The sequence below is a fragment of the Notamacropus eugenii genome, chromosome 4 (genome assembly GCF_028372415.1).
Source record: "Notamacropus eugenii isolate mMacEug1 chromosome 4, mMacEug1.pri_v2, whole genome shotgun sequence".
Classification (NCBI taxonomy): domain Eukaryota; kingdom Metazoa; phylum Chordata; class Mammalia; order Diprotodontia; family Macropodidae; genus Notamacropus; species Notamacropus eugenii.
This window is the reverse complement of record NC_092875.1, coordinates 121064062-121083752: the sequence shown is the minus strand read 5'-3', so window position 1 is coordinate 121083752 and position 19691 is coordinate 121064062. Positions and strand designations below refer to the sequence as shown.

Sequence of the window (19691 nt, the reverse complement as noted above, 5' to 3'; positions counted from 1 at the left end):
AACTTGGGGGGGGCCCAAGATGGCGGAGTAGAAAGATACACATATGCTAGCTCTGAACCCATAGCCCATAAAATATCTGTAAAGAAGAACTCCCAACAAATTCTGGAGCAGCGGGAGCCACAGAACAACAGAGTGGAGATTTCTGTTCCAGAGAGCCCTAAAAAACAGACACCAAAGGTCTGTCGTGCACCGGACCCAGAGCAGAGCCCAGCCCTGCCTTGGCCGCGCGGCACCGAGATCAGCAGATCCCAGCAGGCTTCAGGGACGGAATCTCCAGTGTCTGCACAGGTCCCTCCACCTACAGGTGCCAGGGGTGAGTGAGAGAGTCTTTTTGGCTCGCCGAAAGGGGAGTGGGGTATCTCCATGGCTTGAGGCCCCTCAGGAGGCAGCAGCAGACAGGGGCTCCCGCAGCAGGCAGGAGCCCACATTCATTGCTGAAGGTCTCCACATAAACCCCCTGAGGGAACAGAGCCCCAAGTGGTGGCCCTGCCCCTACCTGAGCACCTGAACTTAATCTCACACTGAATAGCAGCCCCACCCCTGCCAAAAGCCCTGAGGCTGGGAAGCAGCACTTGAATTTCAGACCCCAAGCGCTGGCTGGGTGGATCTGGAGGTGAGGTGGGTGTGGAGAGGGCACTCAGAAGTCAAGTCACTGGCTGGGAAATGCCCAGAAAAGGGAAAAAAAATAAGACCATAGAAGATTACTTTCTTGGTGAACAGATATCTCCTCCCATCCTTTCAGATGAGGAAGAACAATGCTTACCATCAGGGAAAGACACAGAAGTCAAGGCTTCTGTATCCCAAACATCCAGAATAAATATTCAATGGGCTCAGGCCATGGAAGAGCTCAAAAAGGATTTTGAAAATCAAGTTAGAGAGGTGGAGGAAAAGCTGGGAAGAGAAATGAGAGATGCAAAACAAACATGTAAAGCAGGTCAACACCTTGCTAAAGGAGACCCAAAAAATGCTGAAGAAAATAACACCTTGAAAAACAGGCTAACTCAAGTGGCAAAAGAGGGTCAAAAAGCCAATGAGGAGAAGAATGCTTTCAAAAGCAGAATTAGCCAAATGGAAAAGGAGGTTCAAAAGCTCACTGAAGAAAATAGTTCTTTCAAAATTAGAATGGAACAGATGGAGGCTAATGACTTTATGAGAAACCAAGAAATCACAAAATAAAACCAAAAGAATGAAAAAATGGAAGATAATGTGAAATATCTCATTGGAAAAACAACTGACCTGGAAAATAGATCCAGGAGAGACAACTTAAAAATTATGGGACTACCTGAAAGCCTTGATCAAAAAAAGAGCCTAGACCTCATTTTTCATGAAATTGTCAAGGAAAACTGCCCTGAGATTCTAGAACCAGAGGGCAAAATAAGTATTCAAGGAATCCACCAATCACCTCCTGAAAGAGATCCAAAAAGAGAAACTCCTAGGAACATTGTGGCCAAATTCCAGAGTTCCCTGGTCAAGGAGAAAATATTGCAGGCAGCTAGAAAGAAACAATTCAAGTATTGTGGAAATACAATCAGGATAACACAAGATCTAGCAGCTTCTACATTAAGAGACTGAAGGGCATGGAATAGGATATTCCAGAAGTCAAAGGAACTAGGACTAAAACCAAGAATCACCTACCCAGCAAAACTGAGTATAATACTTCAGGGGAAAAAAATGGTCGTTCAATGAAACAGAGGACTTTCAAGCATTCTTGATGAAAAGACCAGAGCTGAAAAGAAAATTTGACTTTCAAATACAAGAATGAAGAGAAGCATGAAAAGGTAAACAGCAAAGAGAAGTCATAAGGGACTTACTAAAGTTGAACTGTTTACATTCCTACATGGAAAGACAATATTTGTAACTCTTGAAACTTTTCAGTATCTGGGTACTGGGTGGGATTACACACACACACATAGAGACAGTGCACAGAGTGAATTGAAGAGGATGGGATTATATCTTAAAAAAATGAAATCAAGCAGTGAAAGAGAAATATATTGGGAGGAGAAAGGGAGAAATGGAATAGGGCAAATTATCTCTCATAAAAGAGGCAAGCAAAAGACTTATTAGTGGAGGGATAAAGACGGGAGGTGAGAGAAAAACATGAAGTTTACTCTCATCACATTCCACTAAAGGACCTATCTTACAATACAGGAAAGTGGGGGAGAAGGGGATTAGCAGGGTGGGGGGGATGATGGAAGGGAGGGCAATGGGAGGAGGGAGCAATTTGAAGTCAACACTTGGGGAGGGAACAGGATCAAAAGAGAGAATAGAAGCAATGAGGGGCAGGACAGGATGGAGGGAAATAAAGTTAGTCTTACACAACACGACTATTATGGAAGTCATTTGCAAAAACTACACATATATGGCCTATATTGAATTGCTTGCCTTCCAAAGGGAATGGGTGGGGAGGGAGGGAGGTAAAGAAGTTGGAACTCAAAGTGTTAGGAACAACTGTTGAGTACTGTTCTTGCCACTGGGAGATAAGAAATACAGGTAAAGGGGTATAGAAAGTTATCTGGCCCTACAGGACAAAAGAGAAGATGGAGACAAGGGCAGAGAGGGATGACAGAAGAGAGAGCACATTGGTGATAGGGGCAATTAGAATGCTTGGTGTTTTGGGGTGGGGGGAGGGGACAAAAGGGGAGAAAATTTGGAACCCAAAATTTTGTGAAAATGAATGTTAAAAGTTAAATAAAATAAATAAATACTGATGAACTTCTCCAGGCACCTGAATTTTGCCTTAATATTCCATAAGCCCTCACGACTGGCAGTATCAAAGGCCTTGGGCAGGTTCATGAATGTTGAGTAGAGACCTCTGTTCTGCACCTAGCATTTCTCCTGGAGTTACTGGGCAGCAAACACCATATTGACCATTGCTCAGCCCTTTCTGAAGCCTCATTGCCTCTTGGGTAGATGACCATCTTCCCAGGTGAAAGATAAGAACTCTGGCAAGAATCTTGCTAGCACTAAGGAAAATAGACTCCACCCTGTGATTGTCACAAGAGAACATATTTCCTTTTCCTTTACTGAGGTGACAATAGAGGAGGCATCCTTGAAATCTTTGGGGATATCTCCTCTTGCCATACAGCCCAGAAAATTGTCAGCTTTTGAATGAGCAGCAGACCCCAGGGCCTTGTAAATTTCAGCTGGAAAAGAATCCCTACTAGAAACTTTGCCACATGAGAAGAGCCTAATGGCATTCAAAAACTCTTCCTCAGATGGAAATTCAGCCAGAGAGGGATTGACTTCAACTTGAGGTATATGGTCAATGCCTTTAGCACTGATTGACGACAGTCTGTTGAGAATACCTTTTTTTTTCTTATTTATTTATTTTATTTAACTTTTAACATTCATTTTCACAAAATTTTGGGTTCCAAATTTTTTCCCCTTTTGTCCCCTCCCCCCACCCCAAAACACCAAGCATTCTAATTGCCCCTATCACCAATGTGCTCTCTCTTCTGTCATCCCTCTCTGCCCTTGTCTCCATCTTCTCTTTTGTCCTGTAGGGCCAGATAACTTTCTATACCCCTTTACCTGTATTTCTTATCTCCCAGTGGCAAGAACAGTACTCAACAGTTGTTCCTAACACTTTGAGTTCCAACTTCTTTACCTCCCTCCCTCCCCACCCATTCCCTTTGGAAGGCAAGCAATTCAATATAGGCCATATATGTGTAGTTTTTGCAAATGACTTCCATAATAGTCGTGTTGTGTAAGACTAACTTTATTTCCCTCCATCCTGTCCTGCCCCTCATTGCTTCTATTCTCTCTTTTGATCCTGTTCCCTCCCCAAGTGTTGACTTCAAATTGCTCCCTCCTCCCATTGCCCTCCCTTCCATCATCCCCCCCACCCTGCTTATCCCCTTCTCCCCCACTTTCCTGTATTGTAAGATAGGTTTTCATACCAGAATGAGTGTACATTTTATTCCTTCCTTTAGTGGAATGTGATTAGAGTAAACTTCATGTTTTTCTCTCACCTCCCGTCTTTATCCCTCCACTAATAAGTCTTTTGCTTGCCTCTTTTATGAGAGATAATTTGCCCTATTCCATTTCTCCCTTTCTCCTCCCAATATATTTCTCTTTCACTGCTTGATTTCATTTTTTTAAGATATAATCCCATCCTCTTCAATTCACTCTGTGCACTGTCTCTATGTGTGTGTGTGTAATCCCACCCAGTACCCAGATACTGAAAAGTTTCAAGAGTTACAAATATTGTCTTTCCATGTAGGAATGTAAACAGTTCAACTTTAGTAAGTCCCTTATGACTTCTCTTTGCTGTTTACCTTTTCATGCTTCTCTTCATTCTTGTATTTGAAAGTCAAATTTTCTTTTCAGCTCTGGTCTTTTCATCAAGAATGCTTGAAAGTCCTCTGTTTCATTGAACGACCATTTTTTTCCCCTGAAGTATTATACTCAGTTTTGCTGGGTAGGTGATTCTTGGTTTTAGTCCTAGTTCCTTTGACTTCTGGAATATCCTATTCCATGCCCTTCAGTCTCTTAATGTAGAAGCTGCTAGATCTTGTGTTATCCTGATTGTATTTCCACAATACTTGAATTGTTTCTTTCTAGCTGCCTGCAATATTTTCTCCTTGACCAGGGAACTCTGGAATTTGGCCACAATGTTCCTAGGAGTTTCTCTTTTTGGATCTCTTTCAGGAGGTGATTGGTGGATTCCTTGAATACTTATTTTGCCCTCTGGTTCTAGAATCTCAGGGCAGTTTTCCTTGACAATTTCATGAAAAATGAGGTCTAGGCTCTTTTTTTGATCAAGGCTTTCAGGTAGTCCCATAATTTTTAAGTTGTCTCTCCTGGATCTATTTTCCAGGTCAGTTGTTTTTCCAATGAGATATTTCACATTATCTTCCATTTTTTCATTCTTTTGGTTTTATTTTGTGATTTCTTGGTTTCTCATAAAGTCATTAGCCTCCATCTGTTCCATTCTAATTTTGAAAGAACTATTTTCTTCAGTGAGCTTTTGAACCTCCTTTTCCATTTGGCTAATTCTGCTTTTGAAAGCATTCTTCTCCTCATTGGCTTTTTGACCCTCTTTTGCCACTTGAGTTAGCCTGTTTTTCAAGGTGTTATTTTCTTCAGCATTTTTTGGGTCTCCTTTAGCAAGGTGTTGACCTGCTTTACATGCTTGTTTTGCATCTCTCATTTCTCTTCCCAGCTTTTCCTCCACCTCTCTAACTTGATTTTCAAAATCCTTTTTGAGCTCTTCCATGGCCTGAGCCCATTGAGTGGGCTGGGATACAGAAGCCTTGACTTCTGTGTCTTTCCCTGATGGTAAGCATTGTTCTTCCTCATCAGAAAGGAAGGGAGGAAATGCCTGTTCGCCAAGAAAGTAACCTTCTATAGTCTTATTTCTTTTACCTTTTCTGGGCATTTTCCCAGCCAGTGACTTGCCTTCTGAATATTCACTTCACACCCACTTGGCCTCCAGATCCACCCAGCCAGCGCTTGGGGTCTGAGATTCAAATGCTGCTCTCCAGCCTCAGGGCTTTTGGTGGGGGTGGGGCTGCTATTCAGTGTGAGATTAAGTTCAGGTGCTCAGGTGGGGGCAGGGCCGCCTCATGGCCTCAGTTCCCTCAGGGGGTTTATGCAGAGACCTTCAACAATGGATCTGAGCTCCTGCCTGCTTGGGGAGCCCCAGTCTGCTCCCGCCTCAGCTGCTGCCTCCCGAGGGGGCCTGAGTTATGGAGGCACCTCACTCCCCTCTCGACCCGCCAAAGAGACCCTCTCATCGACCCCCGTCACCTGTGGGTGGAGGGACCCGCGCGGCCGCTGGAGATTCCGTCCTTGAAGCCTGCTCGGATCTGCTCCTCTCGGTGCCCGCTCAGCCACTGCAGGGCCAGAATTCGCCTGGGGTTCTTTTTTACAGATGTTCTATGGGCTGTGGGTTCGGAGCTATGTGTATGTGCGTCTTCCTACTCTGCCATCTTGGCTCTGCCCCTCTGTTGAGAATACTGTGGAAGTATTTAGCCCATCTCTCCAGGATCATGTCCTCACACATCAATGTGTGGTTCCATCAGCACTGAGTAGTTGAGAAGCACCATAGATCTTTGGCCCATACATAGCCTATTACTATCAGTGTAAAACTGAATTTCATCTACCTTTTTACTGAGCCAAGAATCCTGCTTCTCTCTAAGCTTTGCTTGTATCTTACTTTTGATGGAGTTAAATGCAGTCTTCTTAGAGATGGATGAACTATATTGCTGATAAACCCTATGGAGTTGTCATTTTTCATTTAATAGGTTCTCAATTTCCCTATCACTTTTATCAAACCGGTCTTGATGTTTGTGAATGTTCTGACCTAGATGAGTAAATGCAGTTCTGTACACCAAATCTCTAAAAACTGCACTTCTTTTTCTCTCCACTGTTGGATGTGCTGGCACAGCTTTCTCTCCAAGTTAGCAATGAACTACTCCCACTCAGAGAAGCACTCTGGTCTATTGACTTTAAGTCTTCTGATAGTTGTCTTGCCTTGGGGCTGCAGTTTTTACTGAATGGGAATATTTAGCTTGGAGAGGATAAGTCTATGATTGGTCTAGCACTCTGAGCCACACACTGCCTTCATCACTCTCACATCCTGTATGCTGTGAGGGTGCATCCACAAAGTTTTACCGCATTTAGATGTAAATGGAAGACTGTGTTGGTAATGAGATCACGAGATACAAGTCTTCAGTAGTAAGTGACCATTGTGTTGCTGATTCCATTCCTCCCAAAGACTCCCTGCTATGTCTGGTAATCTGTGCCTGCTCTTGCACTAAAGTCACTCAGAATTATAAGCTTATCTTCTAACAATGGTCTCCAGGTCTTCATAAAAATTTTTCTCTGATCTCAGCAGCATTCATTATGATGGGAGCATATGCACTGATGATGATACATTTTCCTGCAAGTGCCAATTACATTGTTAAGAGTCTGTTGTTCACTCCTTTTGGTAGGCCTATGAACTTGTTGACTAGATTAGTTTTGATTTCAAATTTGGTACTATTTTCATAGCACTCCTCATTTCAATAATCACTCCAAAAAAACTCATGTCCAGCCTCAACTTTAGTAAGCCGGACTTCATTTGCCAGCCTTGTTTCATTCAGGGCTGCTATTTGGATGCAGTACTTGCTGAGTTCTCTCACAATAGCTGTTCATCTTTCAGATCCACTGGATTTTTCTGTTGTCCATAAATGTGCACATTCCATATACTGATGGCAAGGGGAATCATCTTTGCACAAGTTTTTATACACATTTTTGTGTTTTGATCACATGGGGGGATCCACACTTTCTGCAGTAAACAGGGAAGATTTGGTAAAGCAGATAATTTTTAGGGCACCTTTTCTAGCCCCTTTTGCTACTCAGACACCCAAGGGGCTGTCCAATCCTACTGCTGCTTCAATTCAGTGAGAAGATGACTCTATGACCTGGGCCGCCTGTGTGCAAGGTTGTGATCACAGCTCCCAATATATCTGCACCTACTTTCTCACTTGCCTGTCATCAAAGGACGTTAAGATGGGTAAAAATGGTAAAATGGTATGGGTGATAATGTTTTGATTCATGCATAAATTGGACTAAGGCAGAGTCGCAAGAAGTTGTTGGTCTCACTCTCTTCCAGAGTCCTAAGTCCAATAGCAAGACAAAGTCAAGATGACTGATGATGGCTTGGGATACAGTGGATGACTTTGATATCTTTGATGTCTAATCACCCTATAAGCACTCCACAGCACCTGCTTCTGCAACCTCCATGGTTATTGGAATAAACTGTTCTCATCTGCCCATTCCACCAGGGGAAGTCTTCAGGTGCTTGGGGTAGACGTCCTCTCAACTCACCAATAGGTTTAAGACCCCTTGGTTACTTTACAGGTGAATGTGAGGAAGCCATGCTAAATAGGTTCATTACAAATTCATGCTATTAAATTTCAACTGGACAATGAGAAACAATCCTTTTATCTTTCTCTATCACTACTTCCTATAGCAGGTTTTTCAAATCTTTTCCTCAGTTCTCTAAGGCCACTCCTACTCCATCTTAGCAGATAACTTTACCAAAAAAGAAGCCATACATGTGAACTTCCTCATTTCTCCAGACCTAAAAACCCTTCCTCATGTTAATCCATCCCCTCAATCTTTGCTTCAATCTCTAACAAAGAGGTGGCATTTTTCCTAGCCACAACTCTCTTTCATATAAGTCTTTGATTGCATCATCCCTTTGCAGTCTTTTCTAGGAATTAGCCCCTTTCATCTCCTCCTGAATCTTCTCAATCGAGCAACTTTTCCCGTTGGATAGACACATAATCAGGTTTCCTGTCTTTAAACTTTCATGTGATGAGACATTCCTTCAAGTTATTACCTCCTAGCCCTTGTCTCTTTACTGACAAACTCCAGTAAAGAATCTACAATAGCTGCTTTCTCACTCCCTGCTCACTTCTCAGCCCCTTGATATCTGCCTTTTGAATCTACTGAAATTTCTCTCAAATGTTACTAATTATCTTTTAACTGTTAAACTCCATAGACTTTCCTCAATCTTCATCCTTCCGATCTTTTTGCAGCTTTTTTCCTGTTATCTACTCCCTCTAGACAGTCTTTTGTCCCATGGCTTATACGACAAAGAGCTCTTCTGATTCTGGCTCTCCTACTATCTGACTGGTCATGCTTTCTTTAATCCCTTTGACCAGATCATCAATGTCCCATCAGCCAAGTGCCAATGTCCCCAGATGCTCTTTTTCTCTCTAAATGTACCTTGACTTGATCAAGTTGACAATTATTTTTACAGAAATGACTGAGGTCTAGCTATTCAGCTTGAATCTATCTCTAGAGTTATACAGTCAGCTTCCTTCCATACTTCCCCTCAACACCTCTAATTCTTCATGTACATATTCCCCCCTTTTCCCTGAGTCTCCTTCCCACTTACCTAACCATCTCAGTAAGGCAGGTTCAGGAAGTTCAGAGACATCCTGTACTTATTTCTCTTCCTTCACACTACATGTCAATCAGATGCTAGGTCTTATTACTGAAACTCTGAATATATCTCTGTCCTTCTCCCTATACCATTTTAATTCAGGATCTTTACCAGTTCTCACTTGGACTATTGTAATTAACTTTCAATTATCTCCGTTTCATCTTTTCCCTCTCAAATGAATCTTCTACGTAGCTGCCAAAATAATTCTAAGGCAGAGAAGACCACGTAGTTCTCTTGCTCAAGAATGGTTCAGTAGTCTCCTAATAGCTCTAGGATAAAATGCAAACTCCTAAGTCTAGTACCTAAAAATCTTTTGCAGTTTTGACTCCAGCCTCCCTTTCTCTACCTTTATTTCATATTACTCTCTCAAATGGAACTACTAAGTGTTACTTGAATTTGACATTCCTTCTCCTGCCTCTGGGCACTCACCCAGTCTCCCATGCTTAGAATACAGGATTCCTCTTTTACTCTGGCTCTCTGAATACTTATTTTCAATCAATTGTTGACTCAAATGCTCTCCTTCTCCACAAAATTTTCTTAGTGTTTTTTCACTCCTTAAATGGATTTTCTTCCCCACCTATGCTGAATTCTCTTAGTGGAATGTAAGTTCCTTGAGGGCAAAGAGATTCACTTTTGTATCCCAAAGTGTCTTAAATGCAGTTAAATGTTTAATAAATGTTGAACTGAATTAAAATATCCTCATTTTAAATTTTAACTAACAAAAATAAAATTTCAAACAGCGCACGGTCATAAATGGTGTCTTATTTATCCTAAATTATTTTTAAGGGGAAAAACACTCACCTCCAGGATCTCTGTCAGGGTTATACTCTAAGGCATTACTACAGATGAGATCAATATCTCTCAGGTAATCCTTCACAGTCAGATATTTATGTAGATCAATCTTACTGATAACTAACGATAGGTCCATTGGTTGCTTTATTACAGTGACATAATCAGGAACCTACAAATGAAACAATACCTCTAGTAAACTCATCACTGGGTAGAAGCAGTTTTACCTTAAGACAGCTATATGATTAAAATCTACATTTAAATCTGGGTTACCTATCCAAACTGACTTTCAATTTCCCCCAAGAATGTTCTGCTTCCATCAAACTGTTTTTCTTATTGTCATTTTCAAACATGTTTTTTCCTGTCTGTGGGCTTTGGCCTGTGTTGCTTTGTCCACCCCCTCCATTTTCTATAATTCAAAGTTCACTCATCTTTCAAGGCTACATCTGAAGAATTCTTTGAACTATTAATATGCAGCAGGGCATACAAATTAGCATCTAATTGCTGAAGAATTATTTAAAAATAAATTCTTCCTTGAACTACTATCTATGCTTAATGAAGTCAGAATCCTCATCTTATTTTCTTCTGAATATCAAAGACTGCCGAGATAGTCAAATAGTTAAAAATATTAAAATATCAAAGTTTTCTCAAACTATTACCATATTTTCACTGTGTCCAACCAAGTACGTACTATCAAATTCAGACAAGTGACCTGAGCAATTATGAATATATTATTAGATTTAAACATATTCTAAAACTTCAAGGACCCACAATTTCACTGGAGTGGATAAAACCTTGACCCTTTTGGTCTTAAGCTTAACTAAATTTATTTAGGCTGATTCTCAGCCAGATAAAGAGTTCTTATTACTGGACTTGTATCTGGATATTTTCCAGCTCCCCATATTCTATGGCATACATGGCATATATTCTATGGCAGTGATATTGAAAAAACAGTATGAACTAGGATCCATGAGCCACTGAAGTGGGACTCTGGATCAGAAAATGAAAAAAGGACATGATTACTACTTTTATAGACCTTTGAAAAAAGCACCCTTAGCTTTATATTGTATAAGCTCATGTTAAGGTCCACTATTCTAAATAAGGATGCATATCTACATTTCTAAGAGGATTTATCTGTTGAACTAAAACCATACCTCATCAGGATCAACTGGCTTGGTAAATACTCTGAAGCGTTTGTCAATAGCGAGTCTATGAGTAACATTTCTTAAGAAAATTCTAAGTTCACGAAATGTATCCTCCTCTTGCTCTTCAAGTCGTTTTACTTCCTCTGCTGTCAAGGGTTTTGGCTCAGGTGGTGGAGCTACTGGTAGGACCTCGAGTGCCTGTAAAACTTCAAATGAACCAAATATTTTAGAAAATAACCTTTGCTTCTCACCTCCTGATACTAAATCATAAACCAGGAGCCAGAAACTTATGTGTAACAAAAGAAGTATACAGTCACAGTTTAAATATAATATGGGATAAAAATGGTATTAATTTTTAAAATGTACTGATAAACATTTTACCTAGCAAGTGCATAATTAAGGGAATATTTCCGGGGAAACTACAAAATCAAAATTTATGCTGATATGAAATAACGGTGGCATAAGAGCTAAGAGATAATGGAAGAAATGGGAGACAATAAATAACTGCAGCTCTTTCAACCAACCCTCATATGCTTGAGGGCCAATTACTACAACAGCTGTCCATATTCAGAAAATCTCCATACTTAATTGCATTGTAGGATAGATACTAACCTGCCTTTTTTTTGGATGCAGGAGGCTTAGCAGCTTGATTCAGAATTAAATCCTCAAAAAATTTTGTTCTTTCTTCGCCACTAGGTAATTGGACATTGTAAACCTCCCCATAATCACTAATAAATAATTCTTGTACCTAAAAAAAAAATGGAGAAATATAGTTTTGTAAACTAAAGTCAGTGTAAACTTATATTTTTACAGTGCTTTAAAGGTTTGTGGAAGTGCTTTAAAATCCTGTGATCCTCATAACAATTCTGAAACAGGTGCTAATTATTATCTTTTTCATTAGATGTGGAAACTAAGATTCAGATATTAAAAAGCTGGTGTAGGCTCACAGAGCTATTAAAGTGCCTGAGATGGGAGTGAACTCAAGTCTACCTTGACCTCAAGTTCACGTCTCTATCCATTACTATGTAGCAACATATACAGCAGTAGGATATAATACACTCATTTATGCAACTGGTGAGTCAACATAGCAGGAAGACTGTTTTTAACCTACAAAGCTAAAAAATTACAGCCAACGACGATGCATTTTAATGAGCAGTAAAAGGTAATTATGTTCACACTAAGCAACAGTTTAGCTTTTTTAACACGGATTAACAACCTTTTAAACCAAAGACTTAAACCACATAAAAATTCTGAACAAGAGTTCAAAAGACTGTCTTTTTGGCTGCCAAAAAATAATAGAATACGGATAATAGGATGAATATCTATTTTGTCCCTACACTAATCTCTCTTCTGAGTTTGACCCACCATACCAACATCTCAACTTGTATGTTCTATAAGCACCTGAAATTCAACATTCCAAAACCAAACATATCCATTTTCTGCTAAAATGTTTCTCCTTCTGACTTCCCTCTCACTAGCATCACCATTTGTATAATCAAAGTCTTTCATTTTTGGGTTTTTTTTCTCTCCCATATTTAATCAACTGCAAAATCTTGCTATTTCTACGTGTTCCTTTCTAAAAAGTCCTTATTAGCACCCAAATGGCGTCATATTTGCAACAACCACTGACTGATTCAGTTTCCAAGTGGTAGAGACTCATCCTCTAAACCATACTGTTCATTCCTGCAACTTATCTTCTTCATGTACAGATTTCAAAGGCTTCTCTACTTGAGGGCATAAAACAGGGATATGGCATACAGGCCAAGTTGGAAAAGGATTTTCTGTGAACAGTGAAGGCTTGTAGATGCTACTATTTCTGGATGACATGGTGCTGGCTGTATTAATTCCCAAAACATTCTGGAAAAGACTTATTATCACCTAGTAGAGTTTGGTTTCATCATCCACACATAAAAGAACAAGTGGATAAAATGTATACAGGCCTAGATTATTACACAGATTTGAATGGGCAATTCAGAGTTCACTTAGCGTGTAGATCCTGGACAGATGGTACAAATGGACAATACACTAAGCCTAGAGTTTAATGGGAGGAAAGTGAGAAGGACTGCCTTCAGTAAATTACAAAGCTTCTTTAATAACCCCATGTTTCCCATAGGAACAAAAGTTCACTTTTTTAATATCAAAATTCTTCTGGTGTGTAAAAGGATAGCAATGAATAATAGTTTTAGAAGAAACAAAATCAGTTCACTACAGAAGGCAATGGAAAAGTACGTAAAGGATGTGAGCAAGCATTAACACATAGCTGAAGAGGAACTCTGAAGAACAAGAATAAAAGATGTCACTGGGAAGATCTATCATAAGAAAGTGAGGAAGGTTTCTAACATGTTGGGTAGACACCCTGTGGTATATTTATGGGAGGAAAAGGAGAAGACTTGTATTGGATGTGAAGACATGGTTGGGTTGAGATCTGTATGGCTGGAACGGATTAACTAGTTGCTAAACATTCACCAGTGAACAGAAGTGGTTTTACCTTAAAATAGGTATATGATTAACCAGAGGCTGCCATCAATTGGGGAATGATTGAAAAAATTATGATATTGAAATGTGAAGTAGTATTTTATCAAAAGAAATGACAAAAAAGGAAAGACTCCAAGAAATGTGGAAGAATTGTATGAATTGATGTAAATGAAGTGAATGGAACTAGGAGAAAAATTTACATAATGACTTCGTAAGGCTAATGCTTCCTGTTCTCTTGACAGAAATGATGGGCTAAAGGTACAAAATGAGACATTTATTTTCTAACCTTGTCAATATGTTGACATATTTTGTCAGGGCTTCATTATTCTACAGTTGTGAGGAACAGGTGAAAAGACCATCAAGGAAACAATGATAACTTGAAGGGCAGGGGAAGAGAAGAATGAGAAAAGAACTAGGGAAAAAGAACTAGAAAAAGAATTGCAAAGGATGAGAAAATGTGAATTGTTTGCATTATGTAGTTAGGAAGAACACAAACACTGATAAGATCACAGATTCATTCAAGTACACATTATGGGCACTGGCCTAATTATAAAAACATTTACAATTTTAAAAGAAAAGGTTTAAGTTGGCACCAGTTATTTCATGATCACTGTGCTGACTCACAGTCACAAGATCAAAGAACTTCAAGGTAGAAGGATCTTAATCTAATCCCCTCATTTTTATGGATGAGGTCACTAAGGCACAAAAAAGAGAAATAACTTTCCAGTGTTCACATTGGCAGTTAAGTGGCACAAGTGGAATTCAAAATTAACTCCTATATTTCAGTGAGCTAAAGCACATAATTCTAAAGCTTTTATAATTTGGCTGTATTTCTAATTATACTGTAGGGTTCTAATACTTTGGTTTAGAATTAATATGAATACACATTCAATTATCCTTAAAAATAAAATTATGCCTGCAAATGGTAGTGGCAACTTTCTGGCAATGAATTCTAAAAGAATATTATAAAATACAAAATAAAATAAAAATAAAATAATATCTTTTCTGCTAAGGAAACAATATGCCTGTTGCTTCTAGCAAACTTTTTCTAAAAAACCATCACACTTGATAGCTGGTATTAAGAAATATCTCAATTATATTATTTGTAAGTTAAGAAAAGCTTTTTAGTCTAAGTTTCTTCTGCAGACCATAGCCTAATAAAGAATTTCTGGGATGGAAGGAACCCAGAGTGGCCATTTCTCCAGGTCTCTTATCCACTAGTCACTGAAGAAAAGGAAGCAATATTATTAGTAGAAATTTAATGTAAGATATCCTGTAGGAAAAGAGGATCTGTAATAGTTGGCAGAGATGATGTAAACTTACTAGAAATACTGTGTTTTCTCCAAATTATGTATGTAATAAGTATTCAATAATTATTTGTTAACTAAATTGTATTAGGATTTTAAAAGTTTCCCATTGCATTTTCACATTCTTGTGTACGTATGCTTGTGTAAATGTCTTAATTCCCCTACCAGACCATAAGTTCCTTTAGGGCATGATCTGCATAAATCATCCTGTTATTTCTTATTCCACCAACACTTATTAATATTATTAAAAACAAACTACTTCATATCAAAAACAAGTGACCTGAAAAACAGACTAAGGAGAGAAAATTTAAGAATCATGGGACTACCTAAAAACCATGATTAAAAAAGAAGAAGAACCTAGATATCATATTCCAAGAAATCACAAAACTACACAAGTCTCTTAAAACCAGAGGGTAAAGTGAAAATAAGAGCATCCTAAAACAAACTTCAAAATTAAAACTCCCAGAAACATTTTAGGCAAAATCTAGAGTTTCCAGCCAAAAAAATTTCTGGGCAGGCAGAAATTCAAGTACCTAGAAGCCACAGTCAGGATCACACATGATTTGGCAGTCACTGCTATAAAAGAATAAGAGCCAACAGTATGCCATTTCAGAAGGCAGGGGATACAGACTTATAACCAAAAGTAACTTAAGATGCAAAACTGAATATAATCAAATAGGAAATGGGCCTTTAATGAAATAAAGAATTTCCAAGACAGCAGCTATATGGAAAATTGAAAGTATCAATGTAGGAGTCAAGAGAACAAAAACATGAATGAACAACCGTAAGAGGCTAAGTAAGGATAAACTATTTATACGCTAATATTGGGAGATAATACATGTGTTCCCTCTGAACCCTATTATCATTAGGGGTCATAGAAGTAGTCTAGTTTGACAAAGGACTGAGAGTAATTCTGGTATGTTTCAAGATGTTCATGAAAACAATGGAAAGGGGTGAAGAGAGGATTATAGCAGGGGAGAAAGGAAGAGGAAGTTTAGGAAAAATTATTTCACATATTGAGGTGTGCAAATGAGGAGGAAGGGGAGGGGGAGAACGGTTGACTCGAATCTTACTCTTGTCTAAACTAGTTAAAAGAGGAAAATACACAATCACAGAGATGGATAGAGAAATGTATTTCACTCAGCAGGAACACAGGAGGGAAAAGGGTACAAAAGGGTATTACAGAGTAGATAAAGGAAGAGATTGGTGCTAAGAAAAACAAAATATAAGGACATAAAAAATATATCTGTTCTTGTGGTAGCAAAAAATGGGAAACAGAGGGACTGAGGAATGGCTATGAACAAGTTACAGTATATTCATAATCTGAGGGAACACTATTATGCTACAAGAACTGATAAAGGGGATAGTTTTAGAGAAACCTGAGAAAAACTGTATGAACTGATACAGAATGAAGTGAACAGAACAATTTATATAAACACAACAATGTTGCAAAGTCAAAGGACTCAAAAGATTTAGGAATATCAATCAGGATAATGACTAAGAACAATTTTGGAGACCTAATGATGACATATGCTAACCACCTCTCAATGGAAAGGTGAAGGATTCAGGTATGAGAATGGAAATGTTTTGCTTGATTGTACATATTTAAAACAGTTTTGCTTTTCTTTGTCAGTGGGGGTGGGGAAGGGAAAAAGTAGATTTTTGCTAACTGGAAAAAAAATTTAAAGAAAATTTAAAAGAAATTAAAAAAAAATCTTATGCCACATTTAACGAAGCTCTTCAGATTATATTCTTTGCCAGTATTAAGCTACAAGTTATTATAATTATTCACTGAATCAAAGAATATAAAATCTAATTAATGTCACTGAGTGATCAAATGAGATAATACATAAAGTGCTTTGAAAATCTTAAAGCACCATGTAAATGTGAGGCACTAGTTTCTTGGAGATGAAAAAAGCATATTTTTATTCATATGACTAGACCAGTAGTCTTCTAATGAACTAAAAAATTAATTCAGCTGACACATTTTATTACCAGCTGTCTTAAAAATAAAATTGTTTTTTGAAGCCTTAACACCAACTGTAAGAATTAGCACAAGCCTATGGGCTTTGAGCCTGGGGAAAAAAATTAGGGCAGACTGTGAGAAAATAATCTTGTAACAGTCCTCTGGAGTCTCAGTCATTTAGTTATCAGAGCCAATACACCTAAAAGAAATAATACAATTTGCTAATTTAATCGTTAACTTTCAATATGCTTTTTCACTACTCTTACCAAGTTGTTAAAAAGAAAATTAATGATTTGAATTTTATCTCATTTCTTTTCTTACCTTATAGTATAGGTACTAAATGTGCAGTAAAGGGTTCAAATGCTAGGAAATAGTAAAAAGGGAGAAACAAGAAACCGAAATATTTAATGTTTGACAATGCAAGGATTAGTCTTTTACAATTTCACCAAGCTACTGATAATCACTGTGAAATCAAAGTAGTGTAAACATACACACACAGATATAGAGATTATATAATCTTTTTAATATACATGATTAATTTAAAGCTTTTTAGTTTTAAAACAATTAGGCTACAATTATTAAGAAGATGGATTTGAGTATGGCTTATGGAAACAAATTCCCAAACCTAACTTTTACCCTAAAGCTTTATAATACTTCTTAGAAAAGAGTTTCTTTTCATCTCAATTAGAGAGGGAATCCCAGTTACAGACCCTGAACTCTGCCCAATTGTTTTTAAACTTGCAACTTGCTTCTAAAATGCATATACATATAACCCACATTTGTTAAATATAATTCAATAGTCATTTCTTTTTGGTGCAATGCTTTTATTTAGTCTTAATGATATGTACCTGTGTCTGCTTCTGAGTCTTAAATAAAAAGTTCATAGATGGCAACGATTACATTAACTATTGTGCCATGTTGTACTAAATCAGGCACTTAAAATTATTGGCTTTTAAAAATTATGGCCATTACCTCAATTCTCATGTTTTATGGATCATGTGACCTTTATTGTACCTCAGTTACACATAGCACTAATTATAAACTTGACCTTACATACACCCACTAAGGTTCTACCTCTATGATCCAGAATGCTGAAATTCCTACTTCTCTAATCACAATATTTTCATTGCTTGCTTTGGCTCAGTCACCCTGAAATCATACTAAATCATGTCTTCCCCACCTCCCATTGCTTCACTGCTTATTATTCTTCTAAAGTCATCAGCTAGGTGGCAGAGTGAAGACTGATGGGCCTGGAATCAGAAGACTCATCTACATTAATTCATATCTGGTTTCAGACACTAGGTGGGTGACCCTAGGCACTTAATCCTGCTTGCCTCAGTTTTCTCATCTGTAAAATGAGCTGGAGAAGGAAATGGCAAACTACTTCAGTATTTTTGCCTAGAAAACCCCAAGTGGGATCACAAAGAGTCAGGTCCAGCAGCCTTCACTCTGCCACCTAGCTGCTGAATGTCACTGAAGAAATCACATAATCATGTTGACTGGGTCCATTATGAATTTATCTAATTTCTTTTGGGTTTTCATTGCTGCATGACAACCCTTTTATTCTTTCCTAACAAATTCCTAATAATTAAGCTTCCCATAACAGCAACTGTTTGAAATTTTCTTTTCTCAACCTTCCTACACTATTATGTTGCCTCTTAAATACAGGACTTAACCTAAAAATTTTTAGAGAGAAATAAAACGCCATTTGGCATGAAATAATAATTCTTCCTCATTCCATAATGTAAACAACTGCTAAGCTATCTCCCATTCTCTCTCCTTCTTTGCTCCAGTTGCTGAAGGGGTGGTTTTATCCTTACCAAGGCTGTATTTTACTGTTTACTTGATCCCATCACCTCTGAGAATTTGCCCTCTCATTCCTTCTCTTGATAATCTTGAATCTCCTTGCTGCTCAGGTCTTCCCCTCATCCTTAAAAAACAAGCTTTCACCTGACCCTGTCATCCTCTCAAAGCTATTTTGGCCTATTGCTCTTCTTTCCTTTCATAGTCAAGCTATTAGAAAAACTTGTTTACTCTTGTTACTACCACTTACCACTGGACTGAGGCAATCCAATCTAATAAAAACCTAATAAAAATTAAGTACCTAACATGAGCCAGGCACTGTACTAAGTGCTGGGGATACAATTAATAAAAAGACAGTTCCTGCCTTCAAGGAGTTTACAATTTAATGGGAGAGGATGAAAGATAATACACAAAAGGAGAGAGGAAAAGAGGAAAAAGACACTATAGTGGGTTCTGTGGAGCTGAAACTAGGCAAAGCAGCAGATGCAAAGCCACTGCTGGTCATCAATCATTTCTTAACTGCTAGAGCTGAATTAATTTTTCCAAGTCCTTATTCTTCTTGTCCTTTTATCAACCCCTTTCCCTCTTGGATGTGCTCTTTTTTAGGCTTTTGTGGTATTTTTCTTTCCTAATTCTTTATCCCATTTGTCTGACCATTCCTTTAAAAAATTATTACACAACATGTCATAGTGATAAGGATTTAAAAATACAAATGGTGTCCACTTGAAATCCTATGTATACATATTTTTTCAATACATTTTCTGTGATAGTAACAAACTGGAAACAGCGTATGCCCATTGACTGGGGAATGGTCAAACAAATTATGGTAGTTGTAACAGAATACTGCTGTGGTGCACGAAATGATGTAGGATAGAGAAGCATGGAAAAATGTGTATGAACCGATGCAAAGTGAAGTAAACAGAACTAAGAAAATAATATGCAGTAGCTACAATGTAAACAGAAAGAATAATACACACCAAAATTATCAAAAGTTAATTTAACAGTGATAAAGATCCAGAAGGACTCAAATGAAGAGATATTCCAATTTACTCCCTTCATGGAGGTGAGAGGTCCACTGGCATTAGAAATTGCACATTTTAGGAGTTTTTCAAGCTATTAGTTGTATTGATGAGCTTTTCCTCTCAAAATGACTTTTGTTATGAGATAGCTCTCTGGGAGGGGAAAGATACTTGGAATAACTATGATGTAAGAAACAGAAAATATCAAAAACTAGTTTTAATAAAACCAACATATTACTGATTCAA

At 38.2% G+C, this 19691-nt stretch overlaps 1 protein-coding gene and 1 long non-coding RNA gene across 2 annotated transcripts in view; one reads left to right on the top strand and one right to left on the bottom strand.

Annotated features, from left to right (window-relative positions):
- Window positions 1-19691, bottom strand: part of ATAD2 (ATPase family AAA domain containing 2) — an 87828-nt gene that overhangs the window by 18784 nt on the left and 49353 nt on the right. Inside the window, exons 20-22 of the mRNA XM_072603154.1 lie at window positions 11488-11623; window positions 10885-11081; window positions 9743-9902 (exon numbers count right to left, since the gene is read on the bottom strand). Of these exons, the coding sequence (XP_072459255.1) occupies window positions 9743-9902; window positions 10885-11081; window positions 11488-11623 (493 nt within the window). The remainder of the gene's footprint in view (window positions 1-9742; window positions 9903-10884; window positions 11082-11487; window positions 11624-19691) is intronic.
- LOC140500546 (uncharacterized) overlaps window positions 1-19691 on the top strand; it is a 76530-nt gene that overhangs the window by 45616 nt on the left and 11223 nt on the right. The gene's annotated exons all lie outside the window — the stretch shown is intronic.